The sequence below is a fragment of the Moschus berezovskii genome, chromosome 14 (assembly GCF_049115385.1).
Source record: "Moschus berezovskii isolate FMDL1 chromosome 14, NW_MosBer_1.0, whole genome shotgun sequence".
NCBI classification, from domain to species: domain Eukaryota; kingdom Metazoa; phylum Chordata; class Mammalia; order Artiodactyla; family Moschidae; genus Moschus; species Moschus berezovskii.
This window is the reverse complement of record NC_142473.1, coordinates 20,716,016-20,734,768: the sequence shown is the minus strand read 5'-3', so window position 1 is coordinate 20,734,768 and position 18,753 is coordinate 20,716,016. Positions and strand designations below refer to the sequence as shown.

General features: G+C 41.2%; 1 protein-coding gene across 1 annotated transcript in view; it reads left to right on the top strand.

Moving 5' to 3' along the window:
* ALKBH8 (alkB homolog 8, tRNA methyltransferase) overlaps positions 1–17,721 on the top strand; it is a 130,989-nt gene extending 113,268 nt beyond the window's left edge. The window contains exons 11-12 of the mRNA XM_055422944.2: positions 3,663–3,812; positions 8,715–17,721. Of these exons, the coding sequence (XP_055278919.2) occupies positions 3,663–3,812; positions 8,715–9,272 (708 nt within the window). The 3' untranslated portion in view covers positions 9,273–17,721. The remainder of the gene's footprint in view (positions 1–3,662; positions 3,813–8,714) is intronic.
* The last annotated feature ends 1,032 nt before the right edge of the window (positions 17,722–18,753 follow it).

The window sequence follows — 18,753 nt, the reverse complement described above, 5'->3', positions numbered from 1 at the left end:
GAAATGTCAACAACCTCAGATATGCAGATGATGCCACTCTAATGGCAGAAAATGAAGAGAAACTAAAGAGTCTCTTCTTGTTGTTCAGTAGCTAAGTCATGTCTGACTCTTTGAGACCCCATGATCTATAGCCCACCAGGCTTCCCTGTCCTTCACTCCTTCACTATCTCCCTGAATTTGCACAGATTCATGTCCATTGAGTCAGTGATGCCATCCAACTATCTCATCCTCTGTCACCCCCTTCTCCTCTTGCCCTTAATCTTTCTCAGCATTGGGCTTCTTTTCCACTGGAAGGACTGATGCTCCAATATTTTTGCCACCTGATGCAAATTCCTGACTCATTGGAAAAGATCCTGATGCTAGAAAAGATTGAGGGTAGGAGAAGAAGGGAGCAACCAAAGATGAGATGGTTGGATGGCATCACTGACTCAATGGACATGAATTTGAGCAAACTCAGGGAGATAGTGAAGGACAGGGAAGCCTGGTATGTTGCAGTCCATGGGGTCACAAAGAGTTAGACACAACTGAGTGGCTGAACAACAGCAACAAAGCAAAATTGAAACATTTACCTTTTCTTTCTACCTGATCCCTCCAGAGATTGGAAACGTTAGGTTTCCAGTAGCTTAACAAATAAATCAGAAAAACTATCTTGCTAACTATATATCAAGATGAGGGACATAAAAGTTTTGCTGTGCTAAAGTCCATGGGGTCACAGAGTCAGACATGACTTGGCCACTGATAACAACAAGGCAAATTATATATCTTACACAGGTAACAAGAGCAGTTTATTGGGAATTGTGCCATTGTTGTTTTAAAGGACTCTTAGTAATTTTCCATCTTAAAGTGTAATCAAAATGACATTACTATACTTTACTTCTAGCTTAGTACCTTTTATTATACTTCAGGTTTTAATGCAGCTGTGGGCTGGAATACTGAAGCTATTGAATGTTAATTAGAAATTGAGCAAATTCATATTAAGTATGACTGACCTGGCAGTGTGACTTTACTCAGAAAGAATTGTTTTGATGAGAAGATTCATATCTTTATTCTCAGATGAACTGAGGGAATACTGATCCTTCAGCATTAATCAAAACTTACCACATCAAAAGGAGAAGTCATTGGCACCCCACTCCAGTTACTCTTGCCTAGAAAATACCATGGACGGAGGAGCCTGGTGGGCTTCAGTCCATTGGGGTCGCTGAGGGTCGGACACAACTGAGCAGCTTCACTTTCACTTTTCATTTTCATGCATTGGAGAAGGAAATGGCAACCCACTCCAGTATTCTTTCCTGGAGAATCCCAGGGATGGGGGAGCCTAGTGGTCTGCTGTCTATGGGGTCACACAGAGTCAGATACGACTCAAGTAACTTAGCAGCAGCAGCAGCAACCACATCAAAAATTCCAATGAGTAAATATAAACTTGATATGGCTATTTCTGTTAGATGAAATCTACATATATATCCTCTCTGTTGTAGAGATTGGGTTAAGAAGAAATATCTGGAGATAATCGTTAGTGATTTAACTTTAACCTCCAACTCCTTCCCTAGTTTATGTGCACATTGCATGTACATGTATGTGCTTTCTCTCTTTTTCTCTTTCTTGTCTTTCTTTGTCTCTGTCACTCCCTCTGTATATGGTGTCTTTGGAACAGCAAAGCTATGTACAAAACAATAGCAGAACTAGAGAAAAGACAGGCAGTCCCAACCCACAAACACAATTGCATTTTACAAATTTCAAATGCAACACTTTATTCTTGTCAGTTCAGTTTAGTTCAGTCACTCAGTTGTGTCTGACTTTTTGCAATCCCATGGACTGCAGCACGCCAGGCTTCCCTATCCATCACCAGTTCCCGGAGCTTGCTCAAACTCATGTCCATCCAACCTTCTCATCCTCTGTCATCCCCTTCTCCTCCTGCATTCAATCTTTCCCAGCATTAAGGTCTTTTGATGAGTCAGTTCTTCACATCAGATGGCCAAAGTATTGGATTTCTGTGTCAGTATCACTCCTTCCAATGAATATTTAGGATTGATTTCTTTTAGGATTGACCAGTTTGATCTCATTGCTGTCCAAGGGACTCTCAAGAATCTCCTTCAACACCACAGTTCAAAAGCATCAATTCTTCGGTGCTAAGCTTTCTTGAGATATACATATTTAGCAGAACAAGAATCAATAGCTTTTGAAAAATGAAATAAGTTACTTAACTTTATTTAGGGTGATTTTATTTTATGGTGGTGCAAGTAATACATCTTGAAAAGTATAAAGAAGCAGGAAAAAATAAGCCATCTTCATGACATCTGGGCCATTACTAAATAGTTTATATCCTAATAAGAGATACTTTGAACCTATTATTTGTAGCTCCCCCCAAAAGACCAAATGTCTATATTTATGTCATAATCTACATTTTAAAATGTGTGATATTGGACTTCCCTGGCAGTCAGTGGTTAAGACTCCATGCTTCCACTGCAGGGGGCGCAGGTTTGATACCTTGGACAGGGAGCCTGCTGGGCTGCCGTCTATGGGGTCACACAGAGTTGGACACGACTGAAGCGACTTAGCAGCAGCAGCAGGGAACTAAGATCCCACATGCCATGTGGTGTGGCAAATAAAAAATAAAATATTACAAAAAGATATTACCAAAAAAATTCAAAATTCTGAATGGTGATCAATTAGATGCCAATTAGAACTTCTTGTTTCCACCAGTGTTATTTTTATTCTAGTCATTTGTTTCCATTCACTAATTTGAATTCTGTCTGATATCTGTTAAGATAATACAAGCTGTCCTGTAAATTATATAAGTGATTTTGTACTGGCTGTAAAAGGAACTCAAAAGCCTCTTGATCAAAGTGAAAGAGGACAGTGAAAAGGTTGGCTTGAAGCTCAACATTCAGAAAACAAAGATCATGGCATCTGGTCCCATCACTTCATGGGAAATAGATGGGGAAACAGTGTCAGACTTTATTTTTTGGGGGTCCAAAATCACTGCAGATGCTGATTGCAGCCATGAAATTAAAAGACGCTTACTCCTTGGAAGGAAAGTTATGACCAACCTTGATAGTATATTAAAAAGCAGAGACATTACTTTGCCAACCAAGGTCCGTCTAGTCAAGGCAATGGTTTTTCCCATGGTCATGTATGGATGTGAGAGTTGGACTGTGAAGAAAGCTGATCGCCGAAGAATTGATGCTTTTGAACTGTGGTGTTGGAGAAGACTCTTGAGAGTCCCTTATACTTCAAGGAGATCCAACCAGTCCATTCTAAAGGAGATCAATCCTGGGTGTTCATTGGAAGGACTGATGCTAAAGCTGAAACTCCAATACTTTGGCCACCTCATGCGACGAGTTGACTCACTGGAAAAGACTCTGATGCTGGGAAAGGTTGGGGGCGGGAGGAGAAGGGGACGACAGAGAATGAGATGGCTGGATGGCATCACCGACTCTGTGGACATGAGTTTGAGTGTACTCCAGGAATTGGTGATGGACAGGGAGGCCTGGCGTGCTGTGATTCATGGGGTCGCAGAGAGTCGGACACGACTGAGCGACTGAACTGAACTGAACTGAAGAACTGATATCATAGTCCCAGACCCTTTCACAATGAATATGAAATCTGTCTAATAACTTTATGGCATTTAAACAAGATGTTTTGAAATTCTTTATCTCTTACAGATTGGCTGTGATCATAGCCAAAACCTTGTGGACATTTGTAGAGAGAGGCAATATCAGGCCTTTGTCTGTGATGCTTTGGCAGTACCAATCCGCAGTGGATCTTGTGATGCTTGCATTTCCATTGCTGTTATTCACCATTTTGCTACAGCAGTAAGTATTGTCTTTCTTGCTCCAAAAACTTATAACTAAGTGGCAGGAAGAAAGAAGAAGATGGTGGAGGAGTATATCTCTCTCCACGGATACATCAGGAGTGCACCTTCAGACACAGAAGTGCTTGCAGAACACCAGCTGAGAGCAGACAGAGTACCTGACCACCAGAAAAGAATATATAGAACCACGCAGAACTCCGTAGGATGAAGGAACTAGGGGGAAAGTCTGCCCTCAGCAGGTGGGGGAACTGAAGCAGGGGTCCAATCCCCACATCAGGGCAATTGCTAGGTCAGAGGAGAAACATTTAAGACTGAGAGTGAAGCAGCCGATCTGTGACAGACTAAATGGAATGAGAATCAGACAGTCCTTGCTGCAGTCATGTGTACCCTGGACAGGAATGCAGGTCCCCTAGAAGCCACAGCAGCTGGAAGCTGGAGTGTAGGGGTTCTGGAGCAATCCCAGGGCAAGGACTGCTGTTGACTATAGAGAGATGGACTGAGGGGACATGAGGGAGGAGATTGTGGTGGGACATGTCTGTGGAGGAAAGCCAGGCAGCCATGGAAGCAAGGTGATACTGCTGAGCCATGCATAGTGGATCAAACACCGTAGCCTCTCTCCCCCCACATGCCAGCATTGGTAGCTCAACAATGGAGAGTCTGGCCCATCAAACACCTGACGCACGGAACAAGAGAGTAGGACCCCACCCGAGGTGCCCCTTTAAGTGCCTGACACTCCGATCTACAGAGTAGGACCCCAGTTGGAGGGCCCGTCTATGTGCCTGATGCGCCAAACAACAGAGAAGGACCCCAGACAAGGGAGACCTCTAAATGCCTGAAGGGGTAGAGCTATGGAGAAAGACTAGTCAAAGAGGCCTTCTGATTGCCAACTACCAGAGGCTTGAGAAAAGACTCTGATAGGGCCATAACTCCTGCGGCTGCGGCAGTCTGTGTCCCTGCACACTTGGTGCTGTCAGGGTCCCCTTCACCCAAGCAGCCATGCCACCTTCACGCTTAACCCTCACTGGGGCAGAGCTGCCACAGGCAGAAAAGTCTTGCATCAATGCACATGGGTTCTCTTCAGTTGTGTCCAACTCTTTGCAACCCTGTGGACTGTGGCCTGCCAGGCTTCTCTGTCAGTGAGGGGCTTCTCCAGGCAATACTGGTTACCATACCCTTCTATAGCACTATATTTCCTGCTGCCCTAGCCGCCAATTCCCCTGAGAACCTGGTGCTGCCAGAACCCCTACGACCCAAGCAGCTGCACCACCTCCACAACTAGTCCTCACTGGGGCACACCCAAGTCCTCCAGGGCAGACTTAGGAGCCAACTCCAGTGGACGACCCACATGCAGAGATGGGGATAAAACCACAGTTGAAACCCAGGGGCAGTGTGGCTGAGGAATAAGACCCAAAACCTTCCCACCAGCTCTACCAGCTGAAGATTAAATCCACACAATCAATTAGGCAGACACTGTATCTATTGAATATATAGAAGGACATTGAGAACACCCACAAAAGCAAACGCACTAGTTCTGATAGCTGTGGACATTGGAGGCAAGAACACACAGGAGAAGGAACAGATTAGAATCTGAGCTGCCCCCACAGCAGGTCCAGAGACCAGCACAGTGTTGGAGGGCATCCTAGGGAGGCGAAGTGGACTGTGACTCCCATTGAGGGGAAGGACTCTGACAGCAGTGACTCAAGAAAAACATTAATTTTTCTTATGTTTTGACTTGTTCTGTAGTTTCTTTTGGATTTTTTTCCTCTTTTCCTTTTATTCCCCTGTGTTGTAGTTGTCAGTTTTATTAGCACTGTGAGATCTAATTAAGCTTTTGAGTTTTGTTAAATCACACTTTGTATTGCTGTTATAAACCTCTCCCTCTGCATTGGCCTTTTGAAGTTCTGTGGAGTTTTCCTTTCTTTATAATTTTAACTTAAAAAATTTTTAAAGCTATTATTATTTTTTCTAAATTTATTCCTTTGTTTACTTTTCCTGTCCTTTTCCCCTTGCAGTTAACCTTTAATATATATAAATCTTTGTCTATCTCTGTTTAACTTTGCATTTCTAGTCTTTTCTTTCTTTCCTTTCTTTTTCTCACCATATTTGTTTGTTTTGTTTACGTTGCTTTATTCCCCAGTTGACACCTTGCTTTAGTTTTGTTTTCCATTTTGTGCTTTAGTTAATTTTGTTCTTAACTAGTGGATATCATTTTTGGTTTCCTTTGTTTGCAGAGTCAGTCTATTATACTTTACTTTTGTTGGACTGTTTTGAGTTTGCTTATGGGTATATATGTGTATATTCCATTATTTTAATTATTATTTGCCTGATTTTGTAACTACACTTGTCTGTGGTTCATCTTTGGTTTCTTGTGTTTGGGTATTTGTTTTAATCTTATTTAATGCCATAACAAACCACCTGTGGAATCTCCATTTCTGGCAAGAGATCAAGCCCTGAGCCTTTGGAGTGGGAGCACTGACTCCAAGACCCTAGATTATCAGAGAACTCCTAATCCTTGGAGTATCAAATAGTGAGAACTCCCACAAAGGAAACCACTTGAATACAAGACCGAGCATCACCCAACTACCAGTAGCACCCTGTACAGGACTCCTCATCCAAACAACAAACAAGACAAAAATACAAACCCAGTCATCAGCAGACAGGATTACCACCTCACTCAGCCCTGCCCCATCAGAGGGGAAAAAAAACAAACTCAGGGCAAATGTCACCCTGTGGGAAGCTTACACAAACCACTGGACCAGCCTTAGGAGGGCAGAAACCAAGAGGAAGAAAGAATTCAGCCTTGAAGCTAGGGGAAAGGAGACCTCAAACACAGTAAGTTTTTAAAAAATAATGAAAAGGCAGAGAAATACTGCACAAATGAAGGAGTAAACTAGAAACACAGAAGTCCATAAATGAAGAAGTCCATGAATGTAGTAATAGGCAAACTACCTGAAAAATAATTCAGACTAATGATAATAAAGATGATCAGAAACCTTGAAAATAGAATGAAGAAAATGCCAGAATCAATTAAGACCTAGAAGGATTAAAGAATAAACATGCAAAGGCAAACAACACAATTAATGAAATTAAAAATACTCTAAAAGGAATTAATAGCAGAATATCTGAAGCAGAAGAACGGATCATTGAGCTGGAAGATAAAATGGTGGAAATAACTGCTGGAAAGAAGAATAAAGTAAAAGAATGAAAAGAACTGAGGTAGTCTCAGAGACCTCTGGGGCAATACTAAGTGGCAGGAAATGTTAATAGATTTTACTGATTTGGACTACATCTCAGCTTTTGCTTTCTTTCCATGTCATGAAGTGTACCCCAGTTTTTAAAGAAAGCTTGTGGAATGGAGATGAGATACATGGGAGTTGTGCTTGCTTAAACACAGGTCTGTTGTGACTATGCTTTACTGCTGCATATTTCTGCCTTTTTCCTGCCTGAGTCTTCAGTTCAGTTCAGTCGCTCAGTTGTGTCTGACTCTCCGCGACCCCGGCACGCCGGGCCTCCCTGTCCATCACTAATTCACGGAGTTCACTCAAACTCATGTCCACAGAGTCGGTGATGCCATCCAGCCATCTCATTCTCTGTCGTCCCCTTCTCCTCCCGCCCCCAACCTTTCCCAGCATCAGAGTCTTTTCCAGTGAGTCAACTCGTCGCATGAGGTGGCCAAAGTATTGGAGTTTCATCTTTTAGCATCAGTCCTGCCAGTGAACACCCAGGATTGATCTCCTTTAGAATGGACTGGTTGGATCTTCTTGCAGTCCAGGGGACTCTCAAGAGTCTTCTCCAACACCACAGTTCAAAAGCATCATTTCTTTGGCGATCAGCTTTCTTCACAGTCCAACTCTCACATCCATACATGACCACGGGAAAAACCATAGCCTTGACTAGATGGACCTTGGTTGGCAAAGTAATGTCTCTGCTTTTTAATATGCTATCTAGGTTGGTCATAACTTTCCTTCCAAGGAGTAAGCATCTTTTAATTTCATGGCTGCAATCAGCATCTGCAGTGATTTTGGAGCCCCCCAAAATAAAGTCTGACACTGTTTCCACTGTTTTTCCATCTATTTCCCATGAAGTGATGGGACCAGATGCCATTATCTTAGTTTTCTGAATGTTGAGCTTCAAGCCAACCTTTTCACTCTCCTCTTTCACTTTCATCAAGTCTTCAGTTTAGTTCAGTTTCTCAGTTGTGTCAAGTCTTGCTCATCTTTAAATGCCTTCCTCAGATCCACAGAGTTGCAGAACTTGAGCTATGAGACTTTAAGAGATCAGCTGTAGGCCTCTTGAGTATTTGTTCTCTCTTCTCAGCCTCTGAGCTTTTTCTCTATTTCTGTTTCCCATCTTGCTTCCTCAGCTCTTTCTCTCATTCCCAAGATCTGAGTTTCATGTTCTTCCCATTCTGTTTTTCTTCTTTTCATATTCTTTTTTTTCAAAACTCAAATATTTAACTGCTAGTGGTATGCTGATGTTTTTAATTAGTCACAATTTCTAATTTTAAAATAAGTGAATTTAATATTTTATTAGAAAAAAAGATCTTATTACTTCTGAGTGTTACTCATTTTCTCCTGATCTAAGCAGTAACAGATTCCTCTGGAGTTAACTGGCACCTTAACTGAATTCAAAACAAAACAGAACACCTTCTGTGCCTCTGTATTATTATTGGAAAGAAAAAAATATATTTTCTATTTATTCTTTTACCCCCCTTGATTGCAGAACACAATTCTTCTTTTTTCCTTTTTTTGTTTTATATAAGATTTGTCTTATGTTTGATTTTCTGTACTGTCCATCTTAATTGAAAACAGTCCTGTAGTCAATCATATTTCCCATTTCCTTTCTGTATCTCTTTCTGGCTGATAAATTACAATATAGTTTGTTTTTTGTTTTTTTCCACTAGGAGCGTAGAGTGGCAGCTCTCCAAGAACTTGTTCGACTCCTAAGACCTGGTGGGAAGGCACTCATCTATGTTTGGGCTATGGAGCAAGAATATAATAAGAAGAAGTCCAAATATCTTAGAGAAAACAGAACTAGTCAAGGCATGAAAGAGGAAATCAGCAATGATACATCAGTGCAAGAGTTGCTTGTGAAAGAGTTGCCTAATGTAGGCCGTCAAGATTCAGCTCATTCTGTCTCCTCCATAAATGACTTTCAAGATGGAGGATGTAATTCAAGGAATGTTGCTAATTCTAAGTTGCCTATTCACACTAACAGGACTTCTTTTCATTCTCAAGACTTACTGGTTCCCTGGCACTTTAAGGGAAATCCTGGTAAGGACAAGCGTGTTGAGTCACTTGGTTCATTAGGATCCCATGACCCAAGTCCTGTGTTTCATCGTTATTACCATGTGTTTTGTGAGGGAGAATTGGAAGCTGCCTGCCAGACTTTGAGTAATATCAGCATACTGCAAAGTTACTATGATCAGGGGAACTGGTGTGTAATTCTTCAAAAGGTCTGATTATCTCTATGAACATATTATATACAGGGAAGAAGTGCTCGACGTTTTTTTTTTAAAAAAGAGATTAAATTGCCTATATTTTTCAATTAAAGAGAAAGTGTGTGGAAAAGTATCAAAGGAGAGTGCCTGGGAGAAATTCGAAAGTAGAGACTAGTTAGGATATATTCAGTCTACTACTATTGCTGACATCACTTAATCTGTGATGGAGGAACAGGGATTGTTTTTAAAAGTAATTGAAGTAGTTCGTGAAATATTTGGGATCTTAGGGTAAGAATCCAGCATTTTGACAATAAACTTGTTATAAAGTGTTGCTAAATGAACTGAATTATGTAGAATCTTAATGAAGTAATCACATAACATTTTATCAATAATAAATATTCCTGTTCAGTAGAAAATTGTCTGGAGAAGGAAATGGCAACCTACTCCAGTGTTCTTGCCTGGAGAATCCCTGGTCAGCGGAGCCTGGTTGGCTGCCGTTTATGGGGTCTCACAGAGTTGGACACGACTGAAGCGACTTAGCAGCAGCAGCAGCAGAAAATTGTCTGAAATTTTATCTGTGATTGTTAGCACTGTAAAATCACAGATGATAACCACTCTGTCACTGCACTTGCCTAGCACAGAGCTTGACACATCATTAGTTAGTTCAGTCGCTCAGTCGTGCCCGACTCTTTGTGAACCCATGAATCATAGGTACTCAGTAAAATCTTAGTCAGTTGGATAGTACCCATACATTAAGGCAGGGATTTTCGTCCAATAAAAACACTGAAACTGTACAATGTACCAGTCACTATTTTAAGTTCTGGGAGGGGAACAGTGAACAAGAAAAATACAAAGTCAATGCCCTTGTTGAGCTTATATTCTAGAAGGAAAGACACAATAAATGATGCAGGACATGGGTTTGATCTCTGGATCAGGAAAGTACCCTGGAGAAGGGAATGGCAACCCACTCCAGTATTCTTGCCTAGAAAATTCCATGGACAGAAGAGCCTGGTCGGCTGTATAGTCCATGGGGTCACAAAGAGTCAGACATGACTGAGTGACTTCATAGTCGATTAACAATGTTGTAATAGTTTCAGGTGAAAAGTAAAGAGACTCAGCCATACATATGCCTATATCCATTCTCCCCCAAACCTCTCTGAGGCCCATCAAGGCTGGCACATAACATTGAGCAAAGTTCCGTGTGCTATACAATAGGTTTTTGTTGGTTATCCATTTTAAGTATAGCAGTGTGTACATGACCTTGCCAGAGTCCTAACTATCCTTTCCCCCTGGCAACCATGAGTTTGTTTTCTAACTTTGTGAGTCTCTTTCTGTTTTATAAGTTAATTTGTATTATTTCTTTTTAGACTCCACATGTAAGGGTTTTCATATGATATTTCTCCTTCTCTGTCTGACTTCACTCAATATGACACTCTCTGCGTCCATCCATGTTGCTGCAAATGCCCTTATTTCGTTCTTTTTAATGGCTGAGTAATATTCCATTGTGTGTATGTGTATATATGTACCACATCTTTACCCATTCTTCTGTCAGTGGGGCCTAAAATCTTCACTACAGTGTGAGAACTTCCTTGGTATTATTGTTCTCCAGTTTGTGAGTCGCCTACCCAGCAGGTATAGGATTTGATTTTCTCATAATTGTTTCCCTCCTACCATTTTGCTGTGGCTTCTCCTTTGTCCTTGGATGTGGGGTATCTTTTTTTGGTGGGTTCCAGTGTCTTCCTCTCTGCCAGGTGGATTCTTTACCACTGAACCAGCAGGGAAGCCCTTCAGAAACAGTAGTGATCAATAAATAGATATTGATTACTTTTGTCATGGAATTTCAGTACAAGATTATAAACTTTCCCTTTAAGTGAATTTGTAAGGTTCATGATATGAGAGGAAAGAATTATAGGCTAAAAATAGTTTTATTTCTGACATGCATTATAGCACCTTACATCAGCCTGTAATGCAGGAGACCTGGGTTTGATCCCTGCAGAAGTTCCCTGAAGTAAATGGCAATGCACTCCACTATTCTTGTCTGGGAAATTTCACGGACAAAAGAGCCTGGTGGGCTACAGTCCATGAGGTCGCAATAGAGGTGGACATTAATGACTAACACTTTCGCTTTTTTTTTTTTAACACTTGCATTTTTATTTGAAGTTCAACATATTACTAACAGCTGGGCTATTTAAAATCCTAAGAAATGATTCTACACTCAGTACTTCAGCAAATTTGGAAAACTCATCAGTGGCCACAGGACTGGAAAAGATCAGTTTTCATTCCAGTTCCAAAGAAGGGCAATGCCAAGAATATTCCGACTACCATACAATTGTTCTCATTTCACGTGCTAGCAAGGTTATGCCCAATATCCTTCAAGCTAGGCTTCAGCAGTATTTGAACCGAGGACTTCCAGATGTACAAGCTGGGTTTAGAAAAGGCAAGGAAACCAGAGATCAAATTATCAACATTGGTTGGATCATGCAGAAAGCAAGGGAGTTCCAGAAAATCATCTACTTCTGCTTCATTGACTGTACTAAATCCTTTGACTATGTGGATCACAGCAAACTGAAAATTCTTAAAGAGATGGGAATATCAGACCACCTTACCTGTCTCCTGAGAAACCTTACGCAGATCAAGAAGCAACAGTTAGAACTGTTGCTATATGACAAGGCTATATATTGTCACCCTGCTTATTTAACTTATATGCAGAGTACATCATGAGGAACGCTGGGCTGGAAGAAGCACAAGCTGGAATCAAGATTGCCGGGAGAAATATCAATAACCTCAGATATGCAGATGACACCACCCTTATGGCAGAAAGTGAAGAGGAACTAAAGAGCCTCTTGATGAAAGTGAAAGAGGAGTTAAAAGTTTGGCTTGAAGCTCAACATTCAGAAAACAAAGATAATGGCATCTGGTCCCATCACTTCATGGCAAATAGATGGGGAAACAGTGTCAAACTTTATTTTGGGGGGCTCCAAAATCACTGCGGATGCTGATTGCAGCCATGACATTAAGACACTTACTTCTTGGAAGGAAAGTTATGACCAACCTAGATAGCATATTAAAAAGCAGAGACATTACTTTGCCAACCAAGGTCCATCTAGTCAAGGCTATGGTTTTTCCAGTCGTCATATATGGATGTGAGAGTTGGACTGTGAAGAAAGCTGATCGCCGAAGAATTGATGCTTTTGAACTGTGGTGTTGGAGAAGACTCTTGAGAGTCCCTTGGACTGCAAGGGGATCTAACCAGTCCATTCTAAAGGAGATCAATCCTGGGTGTTCATTGGCAGGACTGATGCTAAAGCTGAAACTGCAATACTTTGGCCACCTCATGCGAAGAGTTGAATCACTGGAAACGACCCTGATCCTGGGAGGGATTGGGGGCAGGAGGAGAAGGGGACGACAGAGAATGAGATGGCTGGATGGCATCATCAACTCTATGGACATAAGTTTGAGTGAACTCCGGGAGTTGGTGATGGACAGGGAGGCCTGGCGTGCTGTGATTCATGGGGTGGCAAAGAGTCGGACACGACTGAGCGATTGAACTGAACTGAATCATTTTAAGGACTAATGCTGAAGCTCCAATACTTTGGTCACCTGATAGGAAGAACTGACTCGTAAAATACCCTAATGCTAAGAAAGATAAAAGGAAAAGGAGTTGACAGAGAAAGAGCTGGTTAGATAGCATCATCAATTCAATGGACATGAATTTAAGGAAACTCCAGGAGATAGAGGACAGAGGAGCTTGGCATGCTGCAGTCCATAGGGTGGCAAAGAGTTGGACATGACTTAGCAACTGAACAACAACAACAGGCTAACATGTTTTAGCATCTAGATGAAATAGATGATTTTCTTTTTTATATTTAAAGAGCAAGATAATTTATTTTAAATATTTGTATTTACATAAGAAAACTCTTTAAAACAAAGTTAAAAAATTTATATATAGCTTTTAAAATAACTCCTGCCATGGACCACAGACCACCAGAGAAATTCTGGTCAGATTTACACCAGCTTGGCAGTGACTGACATTTCTACCTTTCCACACTAGAAAGGGTAGATTTGTAGGTATCTCAAATATATCACTAGAAACCTCAAATCCTGATACAAGTTTCATACACTGAAGAACAAGTCTGTATAAAACTTTCTGTAGCTTATAAGAAATATATATGTTTTCTGACAAACAAGGGTTTTCTTACAGTATTAAAGGCCTTCACTCTTACACATCTTTAGAATACAAAGTTCTGCACAGCTGTCAAGTACCGTCGATAAAGAGCAGTTTTACAGATCTCTGAAGCAATATATTATATACACTGTACTGGAAATACATCTTACATTCAATGAAAGAACACAGGGCATTCTTCCTTACATTAGGAAAAAATTGGCTATCTTCTCCTTATATGAAAGTCATGTTTGTTTATGTCCCATGAAAGACTTTTCCTTTCAATCACATTCAGCACACCGAGAGGAGTTCAGCATCACTTAACAGTGATCAATGCTAGATACACACCTTTATGGAAGCCATCATCACACACATACATAATGCACAAGGAAAGTATAACTTCCCTTCATAGAAGCAGAAAAACTGCTAAAGAAACTATATGCTTGGTAACAAGTTCTGCTTACTATGGGGAACACTTCATTGTCCATGCATTGAAGAAGCCTTGCTCATATATTCTTGTGTGGATTATCACTTAGAGGATGACTCAAGATAGAAAGAAACATGGGAGTTACAAGCCTATGAAATAAAACTGCTGGCTTTAGCCACTTGATTGAGTTCCATCCCGTGTCCATAAAAGTTCTTTTATGTAGCTTGTGAGAAACACAGTGACTGTAGTGGGAAGCAAGCCCCTTTGGAGACTCGGAAAGGCTCCCCTTCCATCCCTACCACCTGCCTCCCTCTCTCTTATTTGTCCATTGAACAGAGACCTCCACCGCAGCCTTCAAGGAAATGTGGGGAAAGTAGTTTGGCAGATATAGAAAATATTTCACCAGTTAATCCCAAGCACAAGCTCCATACCCTGCAAGAACAAGCTGTGTAAATCTCAGTTCATCAAGCATGTAAGAAATGCATCCTTGTTCTCTATGGGAAACAAGTCTTTTCCTGCAGTGTGAAAGGCCTTCACTCCCTCTTGTTTTGAGAGTGCAGAGCTTTGTGCAACTTCATACAGTACCCATGGAAAAAGCAGTACAATGGATGACTTACCGAGGATAATTCATACATCCACACTTCAAGTATATCTTACAGTCAATGAAAGAACGCAGTGCACAGTACTCCTTTCTTACGGTAAGAAACAACTGACTGATGTTTCTTATAGGAGGTTCAAGTGAAACTATGCCATCTGAAAATCTTTTCCTTCTGGTCCCATTTTGACCACATAGCTTTAAGTGCCACATGACATAAGAGACACAAATGTTAGATTTACACGGTTATGGAACAAATGCAGCACACAAAATACAACTTTCCTTGAGGAAGAATGAAGTCACACACACACACAAATTTGTGTTATTAGCTTTTTAAAAAAAGTCTTCTGGGGACTATGGGAGATTCTAACGACATATGTGGGGTGAAGAGCACTTTGTTTATATTCTCAGTGCAGCTCGTGTTTTGAGGAATGACTCGATGTAGGCTACAGAAACAGGGTGTTATGTGTCTTTGAAATGAAACCCTACCTGCTTCAGCCACCTGTGTTAACTTCCATCCATGGAGAGGACACCACGCATAAAAGTTCTTCCTTTAATCCAACTTGTGAGAAACAACATAATTTATTGAATGGGATCCAACCCTTTCCATCCCTTTGAAAACTCTCACCCTTATTTTCCCATGGCAGAAAGACCTTCACTCAGCTGCACATGACACATTGGAAAAGTATTTTGGCAGGTCTCTTGATATTCCAATAGCTCCTCCAAATCCAGGAGGTAGCTAGCTATGGAACCCTGGGAGGTTCTGCTTTCTTCAATGGATAGTTAGATTTCCACAGCTTTCACAGAGCCCAAGAAACACAGTTCTAGCTGGTCTGTGAAATTCCAGTCTGTCTCAGTGAGTAAACCTGAGCTTCATGAAAAAAACAAACCAGAAAACTGTGCTTAATGTTCATTCTGTGAACTCATACCTGACATCTCTCTACCTCAAACAGAAACTACACTTTAGATCCAGCCTAAAAACAGTGCCATTTTCCCCTGAATATTGCTAGGTGTTTGGAACATGCAAAGTTGCCTAGGCATAACCAGGTCAGTAGAGTGTATCATTCACCACATGAAGAACACCCTGCCTGCATAAGTTTATTAATTGAAGGATTTCATTGTGTCCCAGAAGCGTCTTCTCGCTGGTCAGTAATTGTAGGTAAATATGCTTTGTGTCAACTTTGAAATTAAGGCCTGATGGCAAAAGTCATATTCTCCCCTTTTGAAAGCCAGATAGTTATGGCCTCAAAGCGGCCTAAAAAAACACTGTTGTAGCCTGTCTTCTATTCACTGCAAGAATACCTCTAAAAAGGCAAGTGAGTTTTCTCCAAATAAGCAGGGAATGTGCAATTCCTAGCTAGGAGCTCATTTCACAGCACTCTAACTAATGGGCACCACTAGTCTCAAAGTATGGTCCAGGTTTTCCGCAGCATTTTACGAGAAGACTTACTCAATCTAATGCAATAAGTGCCTTTCAGGACTTGTAGGACTCTTGCGTCGTCACCATTTTCCCTGGGAGAAAACTGTTCTGAAAGTCTCTAATAGGGGGTGGGGGTGGGAGGGTGGTCCTGAGTAGCATGAATCTGTGTTAGCTGTTGGGATCAAGTCTGTGTATGCAGAGTGAAGACCAACACACTGCTCTCTTCCTTGAATAGCTAGATTTTCACACCTTTCAGACAGCCTCAGGAGCATAGGTGTAGTCAGTCTTATGTGCGAGGCTAATCTGCTTCAGTGAATAAACCTGAGATGCAGTGTTATGCAAGACAGCAAAATAGACACAGATGTAAAGAGCAGACTTTTGGACTCTGCGGGAGAAGGTAATAGTGGGATGATTTGAGAGAATAGCAGTGAAACATGTTTATTACCATATGTAAAATAGATGACCAGTGCAAGTCCGATGCATGAAGCAGGGCACTCAAAGCCAGTCTCTGGGACAACCCAGAGGGATAGGAGGGAGGTGGAAGGGACTTCAGGATGGGGGACACATGTACACCCATGGCTGATTCATGTCGATGTATGGCAAAAACCACCACAATATTGTAAAGTAATTAGCCTCCAATTAAAATAAATTTAAAAAATAAAGTGAATAAATCAAAAAAGAAAACAGACATTGTGCTTACAATTAATTCTGGAAACATACCTGATGCCTCAGACAGAAGCTAAACATTATATCCAGTTTGAAATCAGTGCAGTTTTTCCTGAACATTGCCAGGCATTTGGAAGATCTAAAGGCACCTAGGCCTAACTAGGGCAGTAAAACTAGTGTATGCAATGCACCATATACAGAACTCCCTGCTTACACAAGGTTATCCTTGGAAGAGCTCAGTGTGTCCCAGGTGTCCTTTTCATTGCCAAGACTGCTGATAAATATGCTATTTGTCAGTTTTGAAATTAAGGCCTGATGGTGAAAGTAGTATTTGTAGAAAGCCAGATACCTGGGACCTGGTAGGTGCCTGACAAAGACTATTGTTGCCTATCTTCTATTCACTGCAGGATTGCCTCTGGAAATACAAGTGAGTTTTCTGGAAAGAAAGAGGGTGTATGCAACTTCTTGCTAGGAGCTCATTTCACAGAACTGTCTGAAAAACAAAAATAAACATGACCACTAGTCTCAAATGATGGTCCAGTTTTTCCCATCAATATATTTATGGGAAGTAGGATCTACTTCAGATGAAAACTGCTGACCACAAGCACATAGACCCTAGACTGGTTGAAGCCAGAAAATTGATGATGCTTGAAATGTCATCTTGATACCAACCAATCCAACAATTTTCCATGAGCTGATCATGCCCTGCTCCTTGAACACTATAAAACACCTCACTACCTGCTCCAGGGTTGGTCATACAGTCCTGAGGGCATTAACTCACTGTGGTGCCTTTGCCTGGCAAAGCAATAAAAGCTACTCTTTTCTATTTCACCCAAATTCAGTCTCTACATTTCTACTCAATCCAGTGAACAGAGACAGAGTTTCTGCAACATACACAGTGCAGCAATGTTTCTTCTTGACCAGTGAATTTTCAGGAAGGGAACAGGGTTCTTGCAACTTTTAATTAGAAATTCATCTCACAGAACAACTAGACCGACCCCATAGATGGCAGCCCACCAGGCTCTTCTTTTTTTTTTTTTTTATTGTTATTTTTATTTTTATTGGAGGCTAATTATTTTACAATATTATATTGGTTGGTTTTCCCATACATTGACATGAATCCGCCCCGGGTGTACATGAGTTCCCCTTCCTGGACCCCCCTCCCACCTCCCTCCACCCCTTATCCTCCCTCTGGGTCATCCCCGCACACCAGCCCCGAGCATCCTGTAACATGCATCGACCCTGAATTGGCGATTCATTTCATATATGATAATATACATGTTTCAATGCCATTCTCCCAAATCATCCCACCCTCACGCTCTCCCACAGAGTCCCAAAGACTGTTCTATACATCTGTGTCTCTTTTGCTGTCTCGTATACAGGGTTATCATTTGCATCTTTCTAAATTCCATATATATGTGTTAGTATACTGTATTGGTGTTTTTCTTTCTGGCTTACTTCACTCTGTATAATAGGCTCCAGTTTCATCCACCTCATTAGAACTGATTCAAATTATTCTTTTTAATGGCTGAGTAATACTCCATTGTGTATATGTACCACAGCTTTCTTATCCATTCGTCTGCAGATGGACATCTAGGTTGCTTCCATGGCCTGGCTATCATAAACAGTGCTGCAATGAACATTGGAGTACATGTGTCTCTTTCAATTCTGGTTTCCTCGGTGTGTATGCCCAGGAGTGCGATTGCTGGATCATATGGCAGTTCTATTTCCAGTTTTTTGAGGAATCTCCACACTGTTCTCCATAGTGGCTGTACTAGTTTGCATTCCCACCAACAGTGTAAGAGGGTTCCCTTCTCTCCACACCCTCTCCAGCATTTACTGCATGTAAACTTTTGGATAGCAGCCATTCTGACTGGTGTGAAATGGTATCTCATTGTGGTTTTGATTTGCATCTCTCTGATTATGAGGGATGTTGAGCATTTTTTCATGTGTTTGTAAGCCATCTTTATGTCTTCTTTGGAGAAATGTCTGTTTAGTTCTTTGACCCATTTTTTGATTGGGTCATTTCCTTTTCTGGAATTGAGCTGCAGGAGCTGCTTGTATATTTTGGAGATTAATCCTTTATCAGTTGCTTCATTTGCTATTATTTTCTCCCATTCTGAAGGCAGTCTTTTCACCTTGCTTATAGTTTCCTTTGCTGTGCAGAAGCTTTTGATTTTAATTAGGTCCCATTTGTTTATTTTTGCTTTTATTTCCAATATTCTGGGAGGT